We start from the raw sequence: 16,521 nt of genomic DNA on the forward strand, positions 1-16,521 counted from the left end.
GTTCCATAGGGTGATGTCCTTCATGTTGGCCCGTGAACCACTGATAATCAGACACAGATTTCTGGTGGCTCTTACCCTCTCTTTTGGGTGCATATACAGATTTGGGTCAATGGGCCAGGGCGGTGAGCAGCAATAATGAAAGAACAAATCCACAAAAATCTCAAATTGAATATCAATGTGAAAAATACAGCATTATTAACCGTAGCCTTGTTGTATCCCAGTGGCATAAAATTATGCTGCATGCTTCACATCCTGTCACACCTGTACATGAGTTCCATGGGAATAATTACCAAAGAGATCATGGTCTCAATGTTTCAGGTTTGCACAAAGTATTGGTAGACATCCCAGGATGCAAAGAGCAAAGGCTCCAGAACCAGAGAGACCTTGGTTGTTGCATTTATCTAAAGCTTTATTGCTGTCAAATGGGTTGCTGTGTGGATGAGGGGCAAGAAAAGAAAAACCATGCTAACAACAGATGATCCTCCAAAGAAGGACAAAAGAAAGCCAGCAGCCACACCGTTTCCAGACCTATTTCTCAGACGTTTTCTTCTACATTCATGATCTCATTTAGTTCCTCCCATGCAAGGCAGGGAGGGACAGTGAGCCCTCGTTAGCAGATGCCCGGCCAGGAGAGGTGATGTGTCTGCTCAGTCACTATTGCTTGGCAAAAGCACAGCTTTCTTTTTGACAGCAAAGAGTCCAGGTGGCTTTTCTCCGGTCTCTGACCAGAGTTAGAGGGGTGCAGGTGGGGTGCAGGAGCCCTGTCTAGACCACACGTGGCACACAGGGAATCCTTGGGCCCCTGAGGTATCGACGGACATTGATAGACTGGGGTGTCAGCAGAGGAGAGTGGCCTGAATTGAGGTAGGGGTCCAATGCCTTGTCCTCTGGACAGGAGCATGAAGCTCTGAGCAGGGGTGGAGGTCTGAGCAGGGTCAAGCCTCCCGGGGAGGGCACATCTAGGCTAGGAGGGAAGAGACAGGACCAGTGAGTAAGAGCCTCAAGGAAAGTACTGTCACTAAGTTCAGAATGAAATAGTCTCCAGCCCTCTGAGCTGCCCGCGTGGAACTCGTGGAACTCGGCAGTCCTGGGAGGTGGAGCTTCCCTTCCCAGGATGACCAGGCAGGAGGGCCTGGGAGCCCAGGGGAGAAGGTAAAGTGCTCTCAGCCACTACAATGTGCCTCCTCTCCCACTGAGCCTGGTGTCCTGTCCGAAGCATGGGGATGACAACAGTTTCCCAGGAACCCCCCGCACAGACACCTTCCCATCACCAAGTGGCCTGCCCAGCCTGGTGGGATCTCAGCAAGAGGCAGGTGAGATGAGCAGCTGCACTCTGACTCTGTCAACCCATCCTCCCCACAGGTGCTGGACCAGGCCCAGGTGCAGAAGCCTGTGAATGTCCAGATGCTCTTCTCCAACCCACTGGACGAGCCGGTGAAAGACTGCGTGCTGATGGTGGAGGGCAGCGGTCTGCTGCTGGGCAGCCTCAGGATTGAGTGAGTCCCAGCCTAGGGCCCTGTGTGGGATGCTGGGAGGGGTGCCCCTGGGAGAACCTGCAGGTAGGGAGGCACATTTGCACCTGGCTTGGGGGTTTGCCAGGCTTGAACCCCCCGGGAAGTCCAGATCACCAGAGCTTGGAGCTGGTCCTCAAGGGCTTAGCAGATGTGAGAGATCATGGAACTCCTCCCTCCCCTGCTGAGGGGACCCATAATCCAGGGAGGGAGCCAGAGGGAGCCACCTCACCAGTGCAGGACTCAAGGGCCGCAGAGGGCCTGCCTAGCCTGAGGTCCGGGAACCCCCTCATCAACACTGACCTATGCCCTTCCCCACCAGTGTGCCAACCCTGCGCCCCAAGGAGCGTTCTCGGGTACGTTTCGAGATCCTGCCCACTCGGAGTGGCACCAAGCAGCTGCTCGCGGATTTCTCCTGCAACAAGTTCCCTGCGATCAAGGCCATGCTGTCTATTGACGTGGCCGAGTGAAGGGCCTGCGTGGCCCCCGTACAAACTTGGGTAACACGGAGCAGGCAGGGCGCACCTGTGGAGTGAGCCCCCTGCCCATGCTGTCCAGCCTGGGAAACCCACAACATCCCCTCGGTGGCCTGGCCTGGACGCCCAGCCTCAGGCACACGCCCTCGCCCGCACTCCCAGGCTGGGCTGGCTCCACCGGGGCCTGGGACTTCACTTTTGCACATTCCCATGAGCCCCATGGCCCCCTCAGCCGCCCAGCGCATCAGCGCTGCAGAACAGAGTGGCACCTGACCCAGCGGCTCTCTGAATGGATCCGGGGAGAGGACAGTCTGGACTGTTTGCTGATCCCAAGCCTGCAGTTGGGACATTCCTACTCCTCCCTCGGGCCACAGCGGAGGGATGGGGATGATTGGCTCTCTGACGTGGCACTCACGTCTTTACACTCAAAATAAAGGTTAAAAAGAACACAATCAGCACAGGCTCTCCAAGACTGCTGCTTTGCCGAAGAGGTGGAAGAGAAAACGGGGCGGGGGCCGTGTTCTCCTGGAGAAGGGATGACCCAAAGGGGCTGTGCTCCCCACATCCTAAAGTCCAAAGGGAGCGGGTTCGTTCTGTGTGGCTCCGGGTGCAGAAGGCAAACATTCTCTAATATGATGTCCAAACATAGATTAGGCTGCCTGGAGAGGGAGCGCCTAGTTCCGTGTGGCTGCTGGGCCAGCTCTACGGGTGTCAGAGTGGGAAGAGACTTCAAAGTCTTTCCTGGAACCCTTTGGCTGAGCAGGCTCCCCGTGGTGGCCCAGCCTCTGTTCACGCTGGGCTCTTCCCTCCTCGTGCCACACGGCCCCTCCTGCAGCCAGGAGGCCTCAGCACTGCTAGCTCAGCTGGAACCTTCTCTGCCTTCACACATGCTCTGATGATTCCCCAGTCTTTGCCTCTTGAAAGCCCATCACTTTACTGTCACTTGTGCTGACGAATTTTGTTTTGGCAATTGTGCCTCGCTTTCTGAATCTAAGGGACCAGTCCAGGCTAAATGGAAGCTTCAGCCCCACATCCAGCTCAAAGTGTCTGCCGATGCTCAGCTCAGGCCTAACCTACTCTGTCTTCCATCCACCTCCCTGCTCCTACTGCTTGATCCATCAGAGCTGGAGAAAAACCATAAAGGTCTGTCCCTACTGGTCCCAAGCTGACACAGCTTGGCCACTGAGACTGTCTGTGTGGCTGGAGTGTAAAGGCAGCCTTTCTGAGCTACAATCACATCTCCTTGATCCACCAAGCAGGGAGTGAGCTCTCTGGCCCCAGCTGGCCCTCTCCTCCTCCTTCATCTCAAGCTGCTCCAGGCTCAGCTCCCCCCTCTCCCTAATTCCCTGGGGGCAGTCAGCACCAGAACCTGTGCCCACTTGCACTCCCAATGTCAAGGAACCCTCACCAGGCCCCAGCTCTATTGTCTGGATGCAGCAGACGTCCCCTGCAGAAACAAGGGGCTTGCTTCTCTTCTTGGAAGCTCTGCCACTCTTTCCAAGTGTTCTGGGGGCCTTGCCCGGGGACTCGGCCTGGAGATGGGATGTTCCATTCCTCCTCAAGAGATTCTGCACCAGGCCCCAATGAGGAGGGCTAGGGTGAAATTGACAGACACCAACTCCAGTTTCTGATAGAAAGGAGATCCAAAGGTGTCCATATCTTCTGTCCCCGTGAGGCCTGCCCCAGACCTTAATTCCCTCAAGCATCTCTGATCAGCAAGTATTTCTTGAGTGTATACTTTGTGCCAGGCTCTCTGCCAGGCATAGGATCAAGAGAGATTGAAAATCAGTCATGGTGTGATCCCTGCCCTTGGGTTTCCACCCTCGAGGGGAACTCCTAAGGTGTGATGTTAAAAATCCATGTGGAGTTCCTAACCAACCCCAGGCACATGTGTCCTGTAAGGGTTGTATCTAATAGAAGCCCTCCATCCCACTGGGGTTCTAGAGAATTTTAGCAATGAAACAAAGGAAAGCAGGCAGAGGTCACAGCACTACATTTATTTCTGGGAGAACCAAAGTTGGAGTTTGTAAGGTATTTTGACATCCAATTGTCCTCCATATACACATTAAGGATCACCTTGTCTTCTTGGAGAATTGACCCCCTTATCATTATGGAACATCCTTCTTTCATTTTTTAAGATATTTACTTATTTATTTGAGACAGAGAGAGAGTGTGCAAGAGAGCAGGGGTGGGGGAGAAGCAGACTCCCTACTGGGCGGGGAGCCCAATGTGGGACCCAATCCCAAGACCCTGGGACCATGACCTGAGCCAAAGGCAGACATTTAACCAACTGAGCCACCCAGGCACCCTTGGAATGTCCTTCTTTACCTCCCATAACATTCCTTGGCTCTGAAATCTGTGCAGTCTGAAAATAATGTAGCTGCTCTCACTTTCTTTTGATTAGCATAGTATATCTTTCTCCATTCATTTACTTTTAATCTTTATATTTAAAGTTAATTTATTCTATACAAAATATAGTTGAGTCTTTTTTTGATCCATTCTGACAATCTGTCTTTTAATTGGTGTATTTAGACGATTAACATCTAAAGTAACTAGACACGGTTGGATTCGTATCTACCCTATTTGTTACTGGTTTCCATTTCTTCCTCTGATGCTTTGCTCCTATTTTTATATCCTACTATCTTTCTGCCTTTCTGTGGTTTTCCTTGATCATAGCTGTCCCTCATTTCACTTATTTATAAGCATACATACATATGCTATATCTGGCATATATATATATCAGATATATAACAATATATTGTTATTATTATTTTGAATAAACGGTTATCTTTTAGATCAATTAACAATAAGAAAATACAAGTTTTTATTTTACCTTCACTTTATTCCACCTCTCGTGCTTTTCCTTTCTTTATGTAAAGCTGAGTTACTTTCTGAACTATATCGTTTTTCCTCTCTCACATGAGCTTCTTTTAACACTTCTTGCAAGGCAGATCTACTGGCAACAAATTCCCTCAGTTTCTGTTTGCCTGAGAAAGTTGCTATTTCTCCTCACTTTTGAAGGGTATGAGGTTGATGGGGTTTTTAGTCTCAACACTTTAAATATTTCGCTCCATTCTCTTCCTTATTGCATGCTTTCTGAGAAGTCAGGTGTAATTTTTTTATGTTTGCTCCTATATAGAGAAGGTCGGGTTTGTTTCCCCTCTGGCTCCTTGCAGGAGCTTTTCTCTATCTTTGATCTTCTGAAGTTTGAGAATGAAATGTCTAGGTGTAGGGTGTTTGGGGGTTTTTTTGGTTTTGTTTTTTGCTATTTATCCTGCCTGGTCTTCTCTGCACTTCCTGGATCTGTGACTTGGGGGTCTGACATTAATTTGAGGAAATTCTTAGTCATTATTGTTTCAAATATTTCTTCTATTCCTTTCTCTCTTTCTCCTCCTTCTAGTGTTCCCATCACATGTATATGTTACATCATATGGAGTTGTCCCACAGTTCTTGCATACTCTGTTCTGCTTTTTTATTTCTTCCCTAGTCTTTTTTTTTTTTCTCTTTGTTTTCAGTTTTGGAGGTTTCTATCAAGACATCTCAAGCTCAATGGTTGTCTCCTCAGCCATGTCCAGTCTACTAATAAGCCCATCAAATACATTAATATCTGTTACAGTGTTTCTGATCTCTTGCATTTCTTTTTTTTTTTTCTTTTTTCTTTTTCTTAGGCTTTCCATCTCTCTGCTTACATTGCCCATCTGCTCTTTCTTGCGTGTTGTCTACTTTATCCATTAGGACTCTTAGCATATCAATCACAGTTGTTTTAAATTCTTGGTCTGATAATGCCAGCATCCTTGCTGCATCTGAGTCTGGTTTTGATGCTTTCTCTGTCTCTTCAAACTGTGTTTTTGCCTTGCAATTTTTGGGGAGAGCCAAGCATCAGTGATGCACTGGATCAAATGAACTATTGTAAATAACCTTTAGTAATGTGGTGATCAGATGTGGGAGGGAGGAAAGCATCCTATAGTCCAATGATTAGGTATGTTTTATTTTTTTTAAGATTTTATTTATTTATTCATGAGAGACACACAGAGAGAGGCAGAGACATAGGGGGAGAAGCAGGCTCCCCACAGGGAACCTGATGCAGGACTCAACCCCAGGACCCCAGGATCATGACCTGAGCCAAAGCAGATGCTCAACCGCTGAGCCACCCAGGCGTCCCTGCTTAGGGGTTTATGCTTCTGTTAAGTGATGACTCTATATTCGCCTGTTAGTGTCTCCAATTTCAGGTTGTTTGCACTGTGACCTCACCTCTCTTATGGTTCTAAGAGAGTTGGTTTGTTCAGCTTTGTACCTGTTAGGATGGAGTAGCAACTTTCAAGCTTTGTACTCACCAGACCAGAAGCCCATTCTAAGTATTTTATAGGTATTTGTGGATTTACTCCACCCCATGATCCTTTGAGGAAAAGACTAATATTGCCTTCATTTTACAAATGAGACAACTGATACTCAAACAGTTAATTAGGTCATGGGAGAGTTAGTAAAGGCAGTGGCTGGTCCCCAGGCAGGCTGGCTCCTGTCTAACCCCTGTGTTATGCAGTGCTGCCTACACAGATTCTAAAAAGGTACCCAGTGATAAATTTTATCACAGGTTTACAAAGAGACAGGGAAGTATAGGATGCAGAAACTCAAGGAAGAATGTCTCTGCTGTGGCACACAGCCCTGGAAAGGCATTCTTGGATGTCTCCTCCCAAACTACTTGCCTGCAACTGCTTAGAAACCGGCTCTGGCATTCCAATACTGAGGAGGTACCATTGGCAGGACACCTGGAAGTCCCTCTTTCCAGAAGCAGCCTCTTCATCTGCCCAGCTTCTGGCTCTCAGTCACTCCTCCTCCTGACCTTGATCATACCTGCCTGAGAAGCCAGCCTTAGGGGCACTTGGGTGGCTCAGTGGATAAGCATATGCCTTTGGCTCAGGTTGTGATCCCAGGGTCCTGGGATTAAGTCCCACATCGGGCTTTCTATGGGATTCCTGCTCCTCCCTCTGCCTAAGAAGCCAGCCTTAAAACACTGGATTCAACCAACATCTCCTGCTCAGGAGGAGGGCTTCTCTATTATGTTGTTTCTCCTCTGGGCAACCTTCAAAGAGGGGACTTTACGTACCTACCCTTGGACCAACGAGGAAGCAACAGTTTAGACAAGCTCTCTCCATTCTGGGCTCTCATTCTAGCCTTCATCTGCCTTTATGATCACCTACATATTTACTGCAACCATTTACCTGTCAGTGGTTGCCGATCTACAGCGTGGAGACATAGGCAAACATGCATAAAAATGATTTATTGATATCACATTAGAATATATGATACATTCAGCGACATTGCATGATAAATTAAATGTGTTTGAATTATTGCACAGCATAATTTGTTGTGCTGTGCAAAAAGGGCGACAAAATTGGAGTGTTAACGTGGCAATTCCATTAATCCTGCATGCTGCCTGGTATGATCAATGCCTCTGATTTCCACTGAATAAACCCACACTTTTAGCATGCTTCAGGAGATATAATCAAGAGGTTCAATCTGGAACAAAATAAAATAATATTACTTATGTCTTCTGAGTTTATGGCCACTCTGTAGTAAATTAGCTTTCTCTCTTGTAAAATAAAAAATTTAAGACACATTTATTAAAATATTGTATACAAATATATTCACAATACAAAACTACTTAAATGCAAAAGCATAGGAAAATGAAAAAACAGTTCCTGTTCCCCACTCACTTCCACTTTTCCCCCCAGAAAACAGGCAGGTTTTGAGATTGCCATGCTCTCCTCCGGAGTTTTCTGAGCCCCTGAGGGATGAGAGTAAGGTGCCTCCTACTGTTCCACTATGGGAATTGCAGGCATCTGATGGCCAGTGCTTCAGACTGAAGGACTAGCCTTTTGTTGAAATTTGAAATGCCTGTTTAAACTTTAAGAGACTGGGAACTTAGTTCTACAGAGAGATTTTGATATCTTTGTGTATGACATTGGCAAACTGACTCGCCTGACCTCCCAGGGTCACCAAGCCATTAAAAAATGCCATGGCCAAGATCTCACTGAATCACAGATGGTTAATGAGCCCCTACTATGACCAGGTTCTAGGGATTCCACACAGATGAACTGTGGTTCCTGGAAGTTTGTCATCAGAGGGAGACAGAGGCACAGGAGTGGGTGTGGGGAGATAGGTAATAAAATAAGTAATCAAATAAACACAAAATACAATGGATGAATAAAATCCAGGATATGGGTATATGTTGGGAAGGGGAGGCCCTCTGATAGATGATATTTGGGTGGAACCCCAGCGTGGACTAAGAGGGAAAGCCATGTGAAGATCTAAAGGAGTGAGTTCCAGGAACAGCAGGGCAAAGCTCTGAGGAGGGAGTATCCTTGGAACACAGAGGAAGCAACGTTCCTGCAGTGAGCAGTGGAGGGTGGGAAGAATCAGGATGGGGTGGTGGTTAGAGATCCCACTGTAAGGCCACTGTAAGGATTTTGGTTCCTACTCTGAATGAGATGAGGAGGCCAGAATGGTTTTGAGCAGAGGAATGACAAGATTTAACTTGTGTTTTTGAAGAAAGCCTCTGGCTGTTGCAGGGCATCCAGTGAGGAGGCTGTTGTAACCGTCCAGGGCAGAGGTACCAGTGCTCAGAGCAGGGTGGCAGCAATGTAGGGTGAGAAGTGGTGCAGAAGGCTGAACCCACCAGCTGTCCCAAGGGATTGGATGTGGGATATGAAGAAAGTAGTCCCAAATGACATTATCTGGTAGCCCAAGCCATTCCATGACTCCAGACTTCTCCAAGCACAACTGGTTTGCTCTTCCTCCACCACGTGAGCCCTGGGAAACTAACGTGGAAGGCTCTTTACCTCCTCCTCCCAGGCTCACTCCTGCCACCATCAGGCCGCCTTTCTTGTCCAACCCCCGAGCTGCTGTGCTGGGACCCTAGTCTAAGCTTAAGAAGCATCTTCTTCAGCAGAGGTCCCAGATGCTGAGAGCTCCATGCCAATCCTGGAAAGAAGAGCAGGGCTTGGTTAGGCACAGTAGGGGGTGGGGGAGGGGCGTGGGGTGGGTGGGAGGGATTTGGCGGGGAGGGAAGAACTCTTGAGGTCCAGCTGGGAGACTGGGGTAATCAGGGAGGACTTCTCAGAGGAGCTAGCCTGGAAGGATGTTAGGACTCCCTCATGTTCAAACAGGGGACCTAGGACCCTGGCAGGGGGAGACAAGAGAAGGAAGTTGTGTTGCTAAATGTGAGAATGAGAAGGACGGGGGAAATCCCAGCCCTGACTGGCCAGAGTCAATTTCAATTTGGGGGGGCAGCCCAGGGAAGGGAGCCCTGTGGCAGATTATGTTTTCCATTTTCTGAAAAGGGCCACATACTAATTAAAATTCCATATGCTCTTCCAGACTCCATCAAAAAGTGGAGTCTAATTTCCTCCCTTTCAAAGGGTTGTCCTTTGAGACTGCCTTTATGAACAGAATGCAGTAGAAGTGATGCACTTTGACTTCTAATAAATCATAAAAGACGGCCTGGCTTTTGCCTGGCTCTCTCTTGGGGCGCTTACCTTGGGAGCCCAGCCCCTGTGCTGTGAGGCAGCCCAGGCCTTCTGTAGGTGGCCAGCTGAAAGCCTAGCGAAGTTTCCTGCCACCAGCCAGCATCAACCATCAACCGCGTGAGTAAATGAACCTTCGGGTGGCTTCAGCCCCAGATGTTGAGTTACCCCCTCTCTTCTGACTTCAAGCTGAGGCCCCAGACATCATGAAGCAGAGGGGAGCCATCCCCACCATGTCCTGTCTGAGATCCTGCTCAGGAGAACAATTAATGGATGTTTTACACCACTGAGTTTGGGGGTGTTTTACCCACTAACTGGGACAAGCTCTAACACATGGTCAGCCTGGCGAATTAATTTCCTAGTGTCATTTATGTCTCCCTATTATTTCCAGGGTGATCAATGTCTAAATAGGCATTATGCCCAGGCATTAAGGCTAATTATAGACTTTTATCTAAATATTATTTTATTTTTTTTTCCCCATCATGCTTGGCTGGTGCCTGTTTGTTGGGGAGGCAGGCACCCTCCCCACCCAGGGCAGGAACAGCCCTTGTGATTCTGTTTAAGAGCAGGGATTTCTCTCCATGATGCTCTCTCATAGTCAACGATGTGCCTGGTCCTCACAAAGGAGAAGATATGGGGGACTGAAGGGATAAGACCCGAGGTAAGGGCTTCTCTACCCATCGGGTGCCTCCCAGGTCAGCCCCATCCCAAACACGCCACGCACCAGCCATCTCTGCACCTGCTCAGCCCATCACAACCACCCGAACACCCACTAGGTGTCGGGCACTGTGTTGCATACAGGAGAACATGATGGTCCATGGTCTCTTGGAGTTTACATCCTAATATCCAGCCAGACAGAACAAGTAAATGTTCTGTCTGGCTGCACAAATAAAATACTGACCATTTGTGATGAGTATGATGAGGGAAAGACACACATGTTGTCTGGGGAATAGCAGGTTGCCTTCCCCGCCGCCGCCCCCCCCCCCACCGCCCCCACCAGAGCCAGGGACGCTCTCTCTGAGGAGCTGCCTTTAGGCAGACTGGAAAGAGCTAAGCTTGGTGGCCCTGTCTGCAAGCAATGGAAATTGGCTCTGGCTGGATCAAAGAAAGGAGGAAATTGTGAAAGGACCTCAGGAACTCCCAGACCTGGGCGGAGAAGACGGAGAACCAGGCTTAGAAAGCAGCAGAAGCAAAAGGTGGCCACAGAGGCAGCATCACAGACAAAATTGCATCATAAAACCAGTATATTGAGCACATGATTGCTGATGTGATAATAAGGTAGCACTAGAACCTATTTTGGCCACCAAAACTGTCACAATCGTCCCCTGGAATGCAGTCCTCATTGTCCCCACTTCTTGTCACCAGCTCTCAATTAAAAATTCCAGGTGAGAACACGTGCTTGGCTAAGCCTAAGTCATGTGACTGTGTGCCTGCTGCATCAAAGTCTAGGGACTTTGGACAAGATACCTGGATCTGCAGCAGCCTTCTTGTCACTATGAAACAAGTGTGAAAAAGAAAAGCCAACAGCCAGGGATAATATAGCAGAAAGCTTTAAAAAAAAAAAAAAGAAAAGAAAAAACTAGCTCCTTAATGGCACGGCTGAACTGCTATACTAGCCTTGAGACTGTCTAATCCTAGACATTTTATTAAAGAGACAATAGAAGTCTTTAGAACCTAAGCCACTGTTGTCAGAGATTCTATTACTTGCAACAAAAGCATTTTTAACTGTTGCAGAGGCAAAGAGACACATGCTAAGTCACTTGCATCTAAGGTGACTGGTCAGATATGCTCTATTGGGTAGAGGGAGCAGTGCAATAAGGTTTGTCACATTTTTTAATCAGGATCAACTAGGAGTGCTTGTTAAATGCAGATTCTCACAGATCAACCTCCAAACTCTCTGGCTTGGAATTGTGAGGCATGTGCATTTTATGCCATCCAGATGTAGCTGATGTAGGCACTCCACTGAGCATCCTTGATGACTTTTGCCAACACAGGCACCTGGCTTGGAGGAGCATCAGGGCAAACAAACCCAAGTCCACTCCATTTTCTGACTCCTGCTCTGAGTTCCGACTTCTCATCCACAAAATTAAATGGGGTCATGAATATCAAGCAGTTCACAGTACCTGGACACAGAAACAACATAATAAATGACTAATAATAAATCAATCATCAAACTGATTAAATTATTGAATGAAATTAATTATATAAATAAAATTATTTTAAACAATAAATAATATGATTTATTATACCAGACTGCCGAGGGACCCCAGCTCTCCCTCTCCACTGACTGTATGACCTTGGCAAATTACTTAAACTCTCTGTGCTTCTGTTTCTTCCTTCATACAGTGAAGACAATACTGGTGCCCACCTGACAGAGCTGAGTTAGTCATGCTGAGCTCTTAGAACAGTGCCTGGCAGAGAAGTGTTCAGGAAAGGGCAGATTTAATTATTATGGCCAGATCCAAGCATCATCCTAGCCACTCCTAACCGGGCTTCAGGGTTTGAGAGTACTAGGGAAGACACACTCCTTCTGCCTGGAGATAACTGGAAGGACTTTTGCAATGGATGAGATTTGATCTCCTCTCAGTTCAGGATGGTCTAATGGGGGCTGAGTTGGTGACAGAGAGAGACCTGGGCTGAGGCTCTCAGCCCAGCTCAGAGCTCTAAGGGTTTGCCTGGAATAGAGCAGAATCCCCATTCTCCAGGGAATCACAGGGATAGACACTGAGAACCCTGGCCTGGTTATTAAGAGCCCAGGGTGATGAGGGCTGGGGACAGCCTGCTGCAATCTTAAGGATAACCAACAGAGGGAGCCTTAGACCGGAACCAGCCTCCAAAATTCAGCAACTAGCAAAAGACTCACTCAGGAAACCAGGTGATTTCAATGGACATTAAGACAGAATTAGCACCACAGAGAGTGCATCAAAAGCACCAGGGGAGCTTGTTATAGTCGCACGTATTCATCCAGTATGGATTTTTAAAGACACCAGCAGAGGGGCCCCTGGGTGGCTCAGTTGGTTAAGCATCTGCCTTGGGCTCAGGTCATGGTATCAGGGTCCTGGGATGGAGCCCTACTTCAGGTTCCCTGCTCCTCGGGGAGCCTGCCTCTCCGTCTCCCCGCTGCTTATGTGCTCTCTCTCACTCTCTCTCTCTCAAATAAATAAATAAAATCTTTTTTTTTTAAGGTAATAGCAGAAAACAATGCCAGACTGCCTAAAATAAAAGAATAAAAGAAAAAATAGAATAGAGGCCATAATAAAAAAGAAAGCAAAAAATAAATGAACAGAAAATGTTCGGTAGAAAGGCTGAACAAAGCAAAATATTGGTTTATTGGAAAAAATAATAGAACAAACCTCTAGCAAGTTGATGAAGAAAATTATAAAACTACATTGATATGTTTACAAGGTATAAAAATGTCATGTGTATGACAATAATGACACAAAGCATTAAGGAGAAAAAAGAGCTATCTATCCTGGAGTAAAGTTTCCAGATGCCATTTGCAGTAAGTCGGTATTAATCCAAGCAAGAATGTTTTTTTTTTTTCAAGCAAGAATGTTTTAAGATACTAATTGTAACCCCCAGGCAATCACTAAGAAAATAAGTTAAAAATTATAGTGAAAGAAACAGCAAGGAAATGGCTTTTCCTGGGTGGGTGACAGCCAGTGACCCCAGGCTCCTTGACCATTGTGGCCTTGCCTTCTTCACTTCCAAGAAGCTGTCTGGAGTCAGGAAAAAGTAGCCAAAAGGAAATGATCAATGCTCTTGACTTCATATAACATTTAAAATGCTTCATGTCAAATGATAGCATGATAAATAGGCCACAGTGCCTGGGAGCAGGAGTTGAGGGACAGAAGGAGCAGAGGAAAGAGCCCTGGGCTCCTGGCCGAGTTCAGAGGGTGGGAAATGAGGCCTTCACAGCAGATAGAGGGTTGATAAAAAGATTGGTCTTGGACATGTGTCTTTGGTGCCTGAGGGGTATCCTGGTGAAAGCTCCGGTAGACATTGGTTGTCAGTTTCTAGAATTCAGGAGACAGAGATTCAAAAAGACACCAAGCTATAATTGATCCTCAATGTCATGGGCATGGATGAGGTCACTGAAGGTGAATATTTAGAGCAGAAAAGAAGCTTAAGAATCAGTTTTCCAACCTAACTGGAGTGATCTGAAGGGTGAGGTTTTAATGGTAATGAATGAACTGCAACTGGATAGAACTTCCATTCTTTATGAAAGAACTCCTATTTTAACCTTATTTACACCTCTCTTTTACAGCTTTATGGAGATAAAATTGATGAGTAAAATTGTAATAAATTGTAATATTTAAAATGTCCGCCCTGATGATTTGATATATGTACACATTCTGATAGGGTCCCCTCCCACCTAGTTAATTAACACATCCATTCCCTCACAGATTAATTATTATTATTATTATTGGTGAGAACATTTGTATTCCACTCTTAGCAAATTTCAATTATACAATCTAGTATTATCAATTATAATCACCTTGTTGTACATTAGATCCCCAGACCCTATTCCTCTAATAGCTGAAAGTTTGTATGCTTTCACCAACCTCTCCTTGTTTCCCCCACCTGGCCCCCAGCCCCTGACAGCCACCATTTTACTGTATGAGCTCACTTTTATTTTCTAAATATGCTTCTGATTTATTTTATTTTTAATTTATTTTTAAGATTTTATTTATTTATTCCTGAGAGACACACAGAGAGAGACAGAGACACAGGCAGAGGGAGAAGCAGGCTCCCTGTGGGGAGCCCAATGTGGGAAGGTGGTCCAGGTAGGCTCATTCCTTCCCTGGATTGAACAGGAGTCACTCTGACACGACCAAGTGGACCCCAGCTCTGGCAAGAGGGACCCACCCAAATCCCATAGGCAACCAGGGCTTTCCTCCCCACCCAGAGATGCCAGGTGCTGAGTGACATCAGCAAGGGAGATCCTGCCACAATGAACACCGAGAAATCTCCAACCCCAGATGGGTTTCATTGAAGAATTCTATCAAACATTAGAGAAGAATTAACACGAAGCTTGTGTAATCTCTTACAGAAAATAGAAGAAAGAACACTTCTCAATTTTTTTTTTCCTGCATGTATCTGGTTTTGGCATCAGGGTGAGATTGACCTCCAGGTTGTTTTGTGTCTTCAATATTTCATTCCTCTTTATTGCTGAGTAGAATTCCATGGTGTGGATGTTCCACTGTCTGTAAATAATTCACCCGTTGTTTAGGTGAAGGCCTGGTTTTCATTCTTGGGATTTTACAAATATAGCTGCTATGGGTTGGTGTCAAGTTTTTGCGTGAATGTAAGTTTTCATTTTTCTGGATAAATGCCAAAGAATACAGTTGTTGGGTCATATGGGAATCACATGTCTTGTTTTATAAGAAATTGCCAAACTGTTTCCAGAGTGGCCATACCTTTTTACATTCCCATCAAGAATGGATGAGTCATCAAGGTTCTTCACATCTTCACCAGCATTTGGGACAAACTATTGGTACACACAACTTAGATGAACTTTGGGGGGGAATTATGCCATGTGGAAGAGAAGAAAAGCCAATACTGGGAGATTACCTACTATGATCCTATTTACATAACATTCTCCAAGCATCAACATTATAGAAATGGAGAACATGGGATGCCTGGGAGGCTCAGTGGTTGAGCATCTACCTTGACTCAGGTCGTGATCCTGGGGTACTAGGATGGAGTCCCACAAAAGGCTCCTTTCAGAGAGCCTGCTTATCCCTCTACCTATGTCTCTGCCTCTCTCTGTGTGTCTCTTATGAATAAACAAATACAATCTTTAAAAAAAAAAAAAGAAAAGAAAAGAAGAAGAAAGAAGAAAGAAAAAGAAAGAAAGAAAGAAAGAAAGAAAGAAAGAAAGAAAGAAAGAAGGAAGGAAGGAAGGAAAAGAACTGGAGAACAGATTACTGATTTCCAGTGGTTAGAGATGGGGAGGGAGTATACAGGAGGGAGGTGAGTGTGATTATAAAAGAGCAACATGAGGAGGGCTCCTTCTAGGGATGGAACTGCTCTGTATCTTGGTTGTGAGAGTGGATACACAAACCCACATGGATGATAAAAATTTTCATGAAACAAAACACACACCCATTGATATGAGTAAAATGAGAAATCCAAGTAAAGCACATGAACTTTATTACTGTCAGCATCTCGATTGAATTTTGTAAGATGTTACCACTGGGAGAAACTGGATAAATGGTACCTGGATCTCTCTGTCATGTCTTAAAACTGCATGTGATTCTGCAATTTCCTCAGAATTAAAAGTTTCACTGAAAAGAGACATCCGGGCAAACGTGTTCCAGCGCCATGGTACCATCTGTCAATAGGCAGCCCCGAACCACTTCTCATATCTAGGGATACTACACACAGCAGTGTCCAATCCAACAAGAGGACCAATCTGGGGAACAGATCTTTTGGAAACCAATGTGGGGAAGGAGTTATATGCAGGCATGGAGCTGCTCGGTTGGGGCTGTTGCTGGTCACAGAGCGTGGTCAAGATTAAAGATGGTATCACAGGTACTGGCACAAAAACAGACACATAGATCAATAGAACAGAATAGAGAATCCAGAAGTCGACCCTCAACTTTATGGTCAACTAATATTCAACAAAGCAGGAAAGACTATCCACTGGAAAAAAGAGTCTCTTCAATAAATGGTGCTGGGAAAATTGGACAGCCACGTGCAGAAGAATGAAACTAGACCACTCTCTTGCACCATACACAAAGATAAACTCAAAATGGCTGAAAGATCTAAATGTGAGACAAGATTCCATCAAAATCCTAGAGGAGGGGATCCCTGGGTGGCGCAGTGGTTTGGCGCCTGCCTTTGGCCCAGGGCGCAATCCTGGAGATCCGGGATCGAATCCCACGTCGGGCTCCCGGTGCATGGAGCCTGCTTCTCCCTCTGCCTATGTCTCTGCCTCTCTCTCTCACTGTGTTCCTATCATAAATAAATAAAATTTAAAAAAAAAAATCCTAGAGGAGAACACAG

The 16,521-nt window shown here is 46.2% G+C and overlaps 1 protein-coding gene across 1 annotated transcript in view; it reads left to right on the plus strand.

The window, feature by feature from the left end:
• TGM3 (transglutaminase 3) overlaps positions 1-2,442 on the plus strand; it is a 39,996-nt gene extending 37,554 nt beyond the window's left edge. The window contains exons 12-13 of the mRNA XM_072736228.1: positions 1,363-1,496; positions 1,834-2,442. Coding sequence (XP_072592329.1) covers positions 1,363-1,496; positions 1,834-1,981 — 282 coding nt within the window. The 3' untranslated portion in view covers positions 1,982-2,442. The remainder of the gene's footprint in view (positions 1-1,362; positions 1,497-1,833) is intronic.
• Positions 2,443-16,521: the final 14,079 nt, after the last annotated feature.

Source organism: Vulpes vulpes, chromosome 14 (genome assembly GCF_048418805.1).
Source record: "Vulpes vulpes isolate BD-2025 chromosome 14, VulVul3, whole genome shotgun sequence".
NCBI lineage: Eukaryota > Metazoa > Chordata > Mammalia > Carnivora > Canidae > Vulpes > Vulpes vulpes.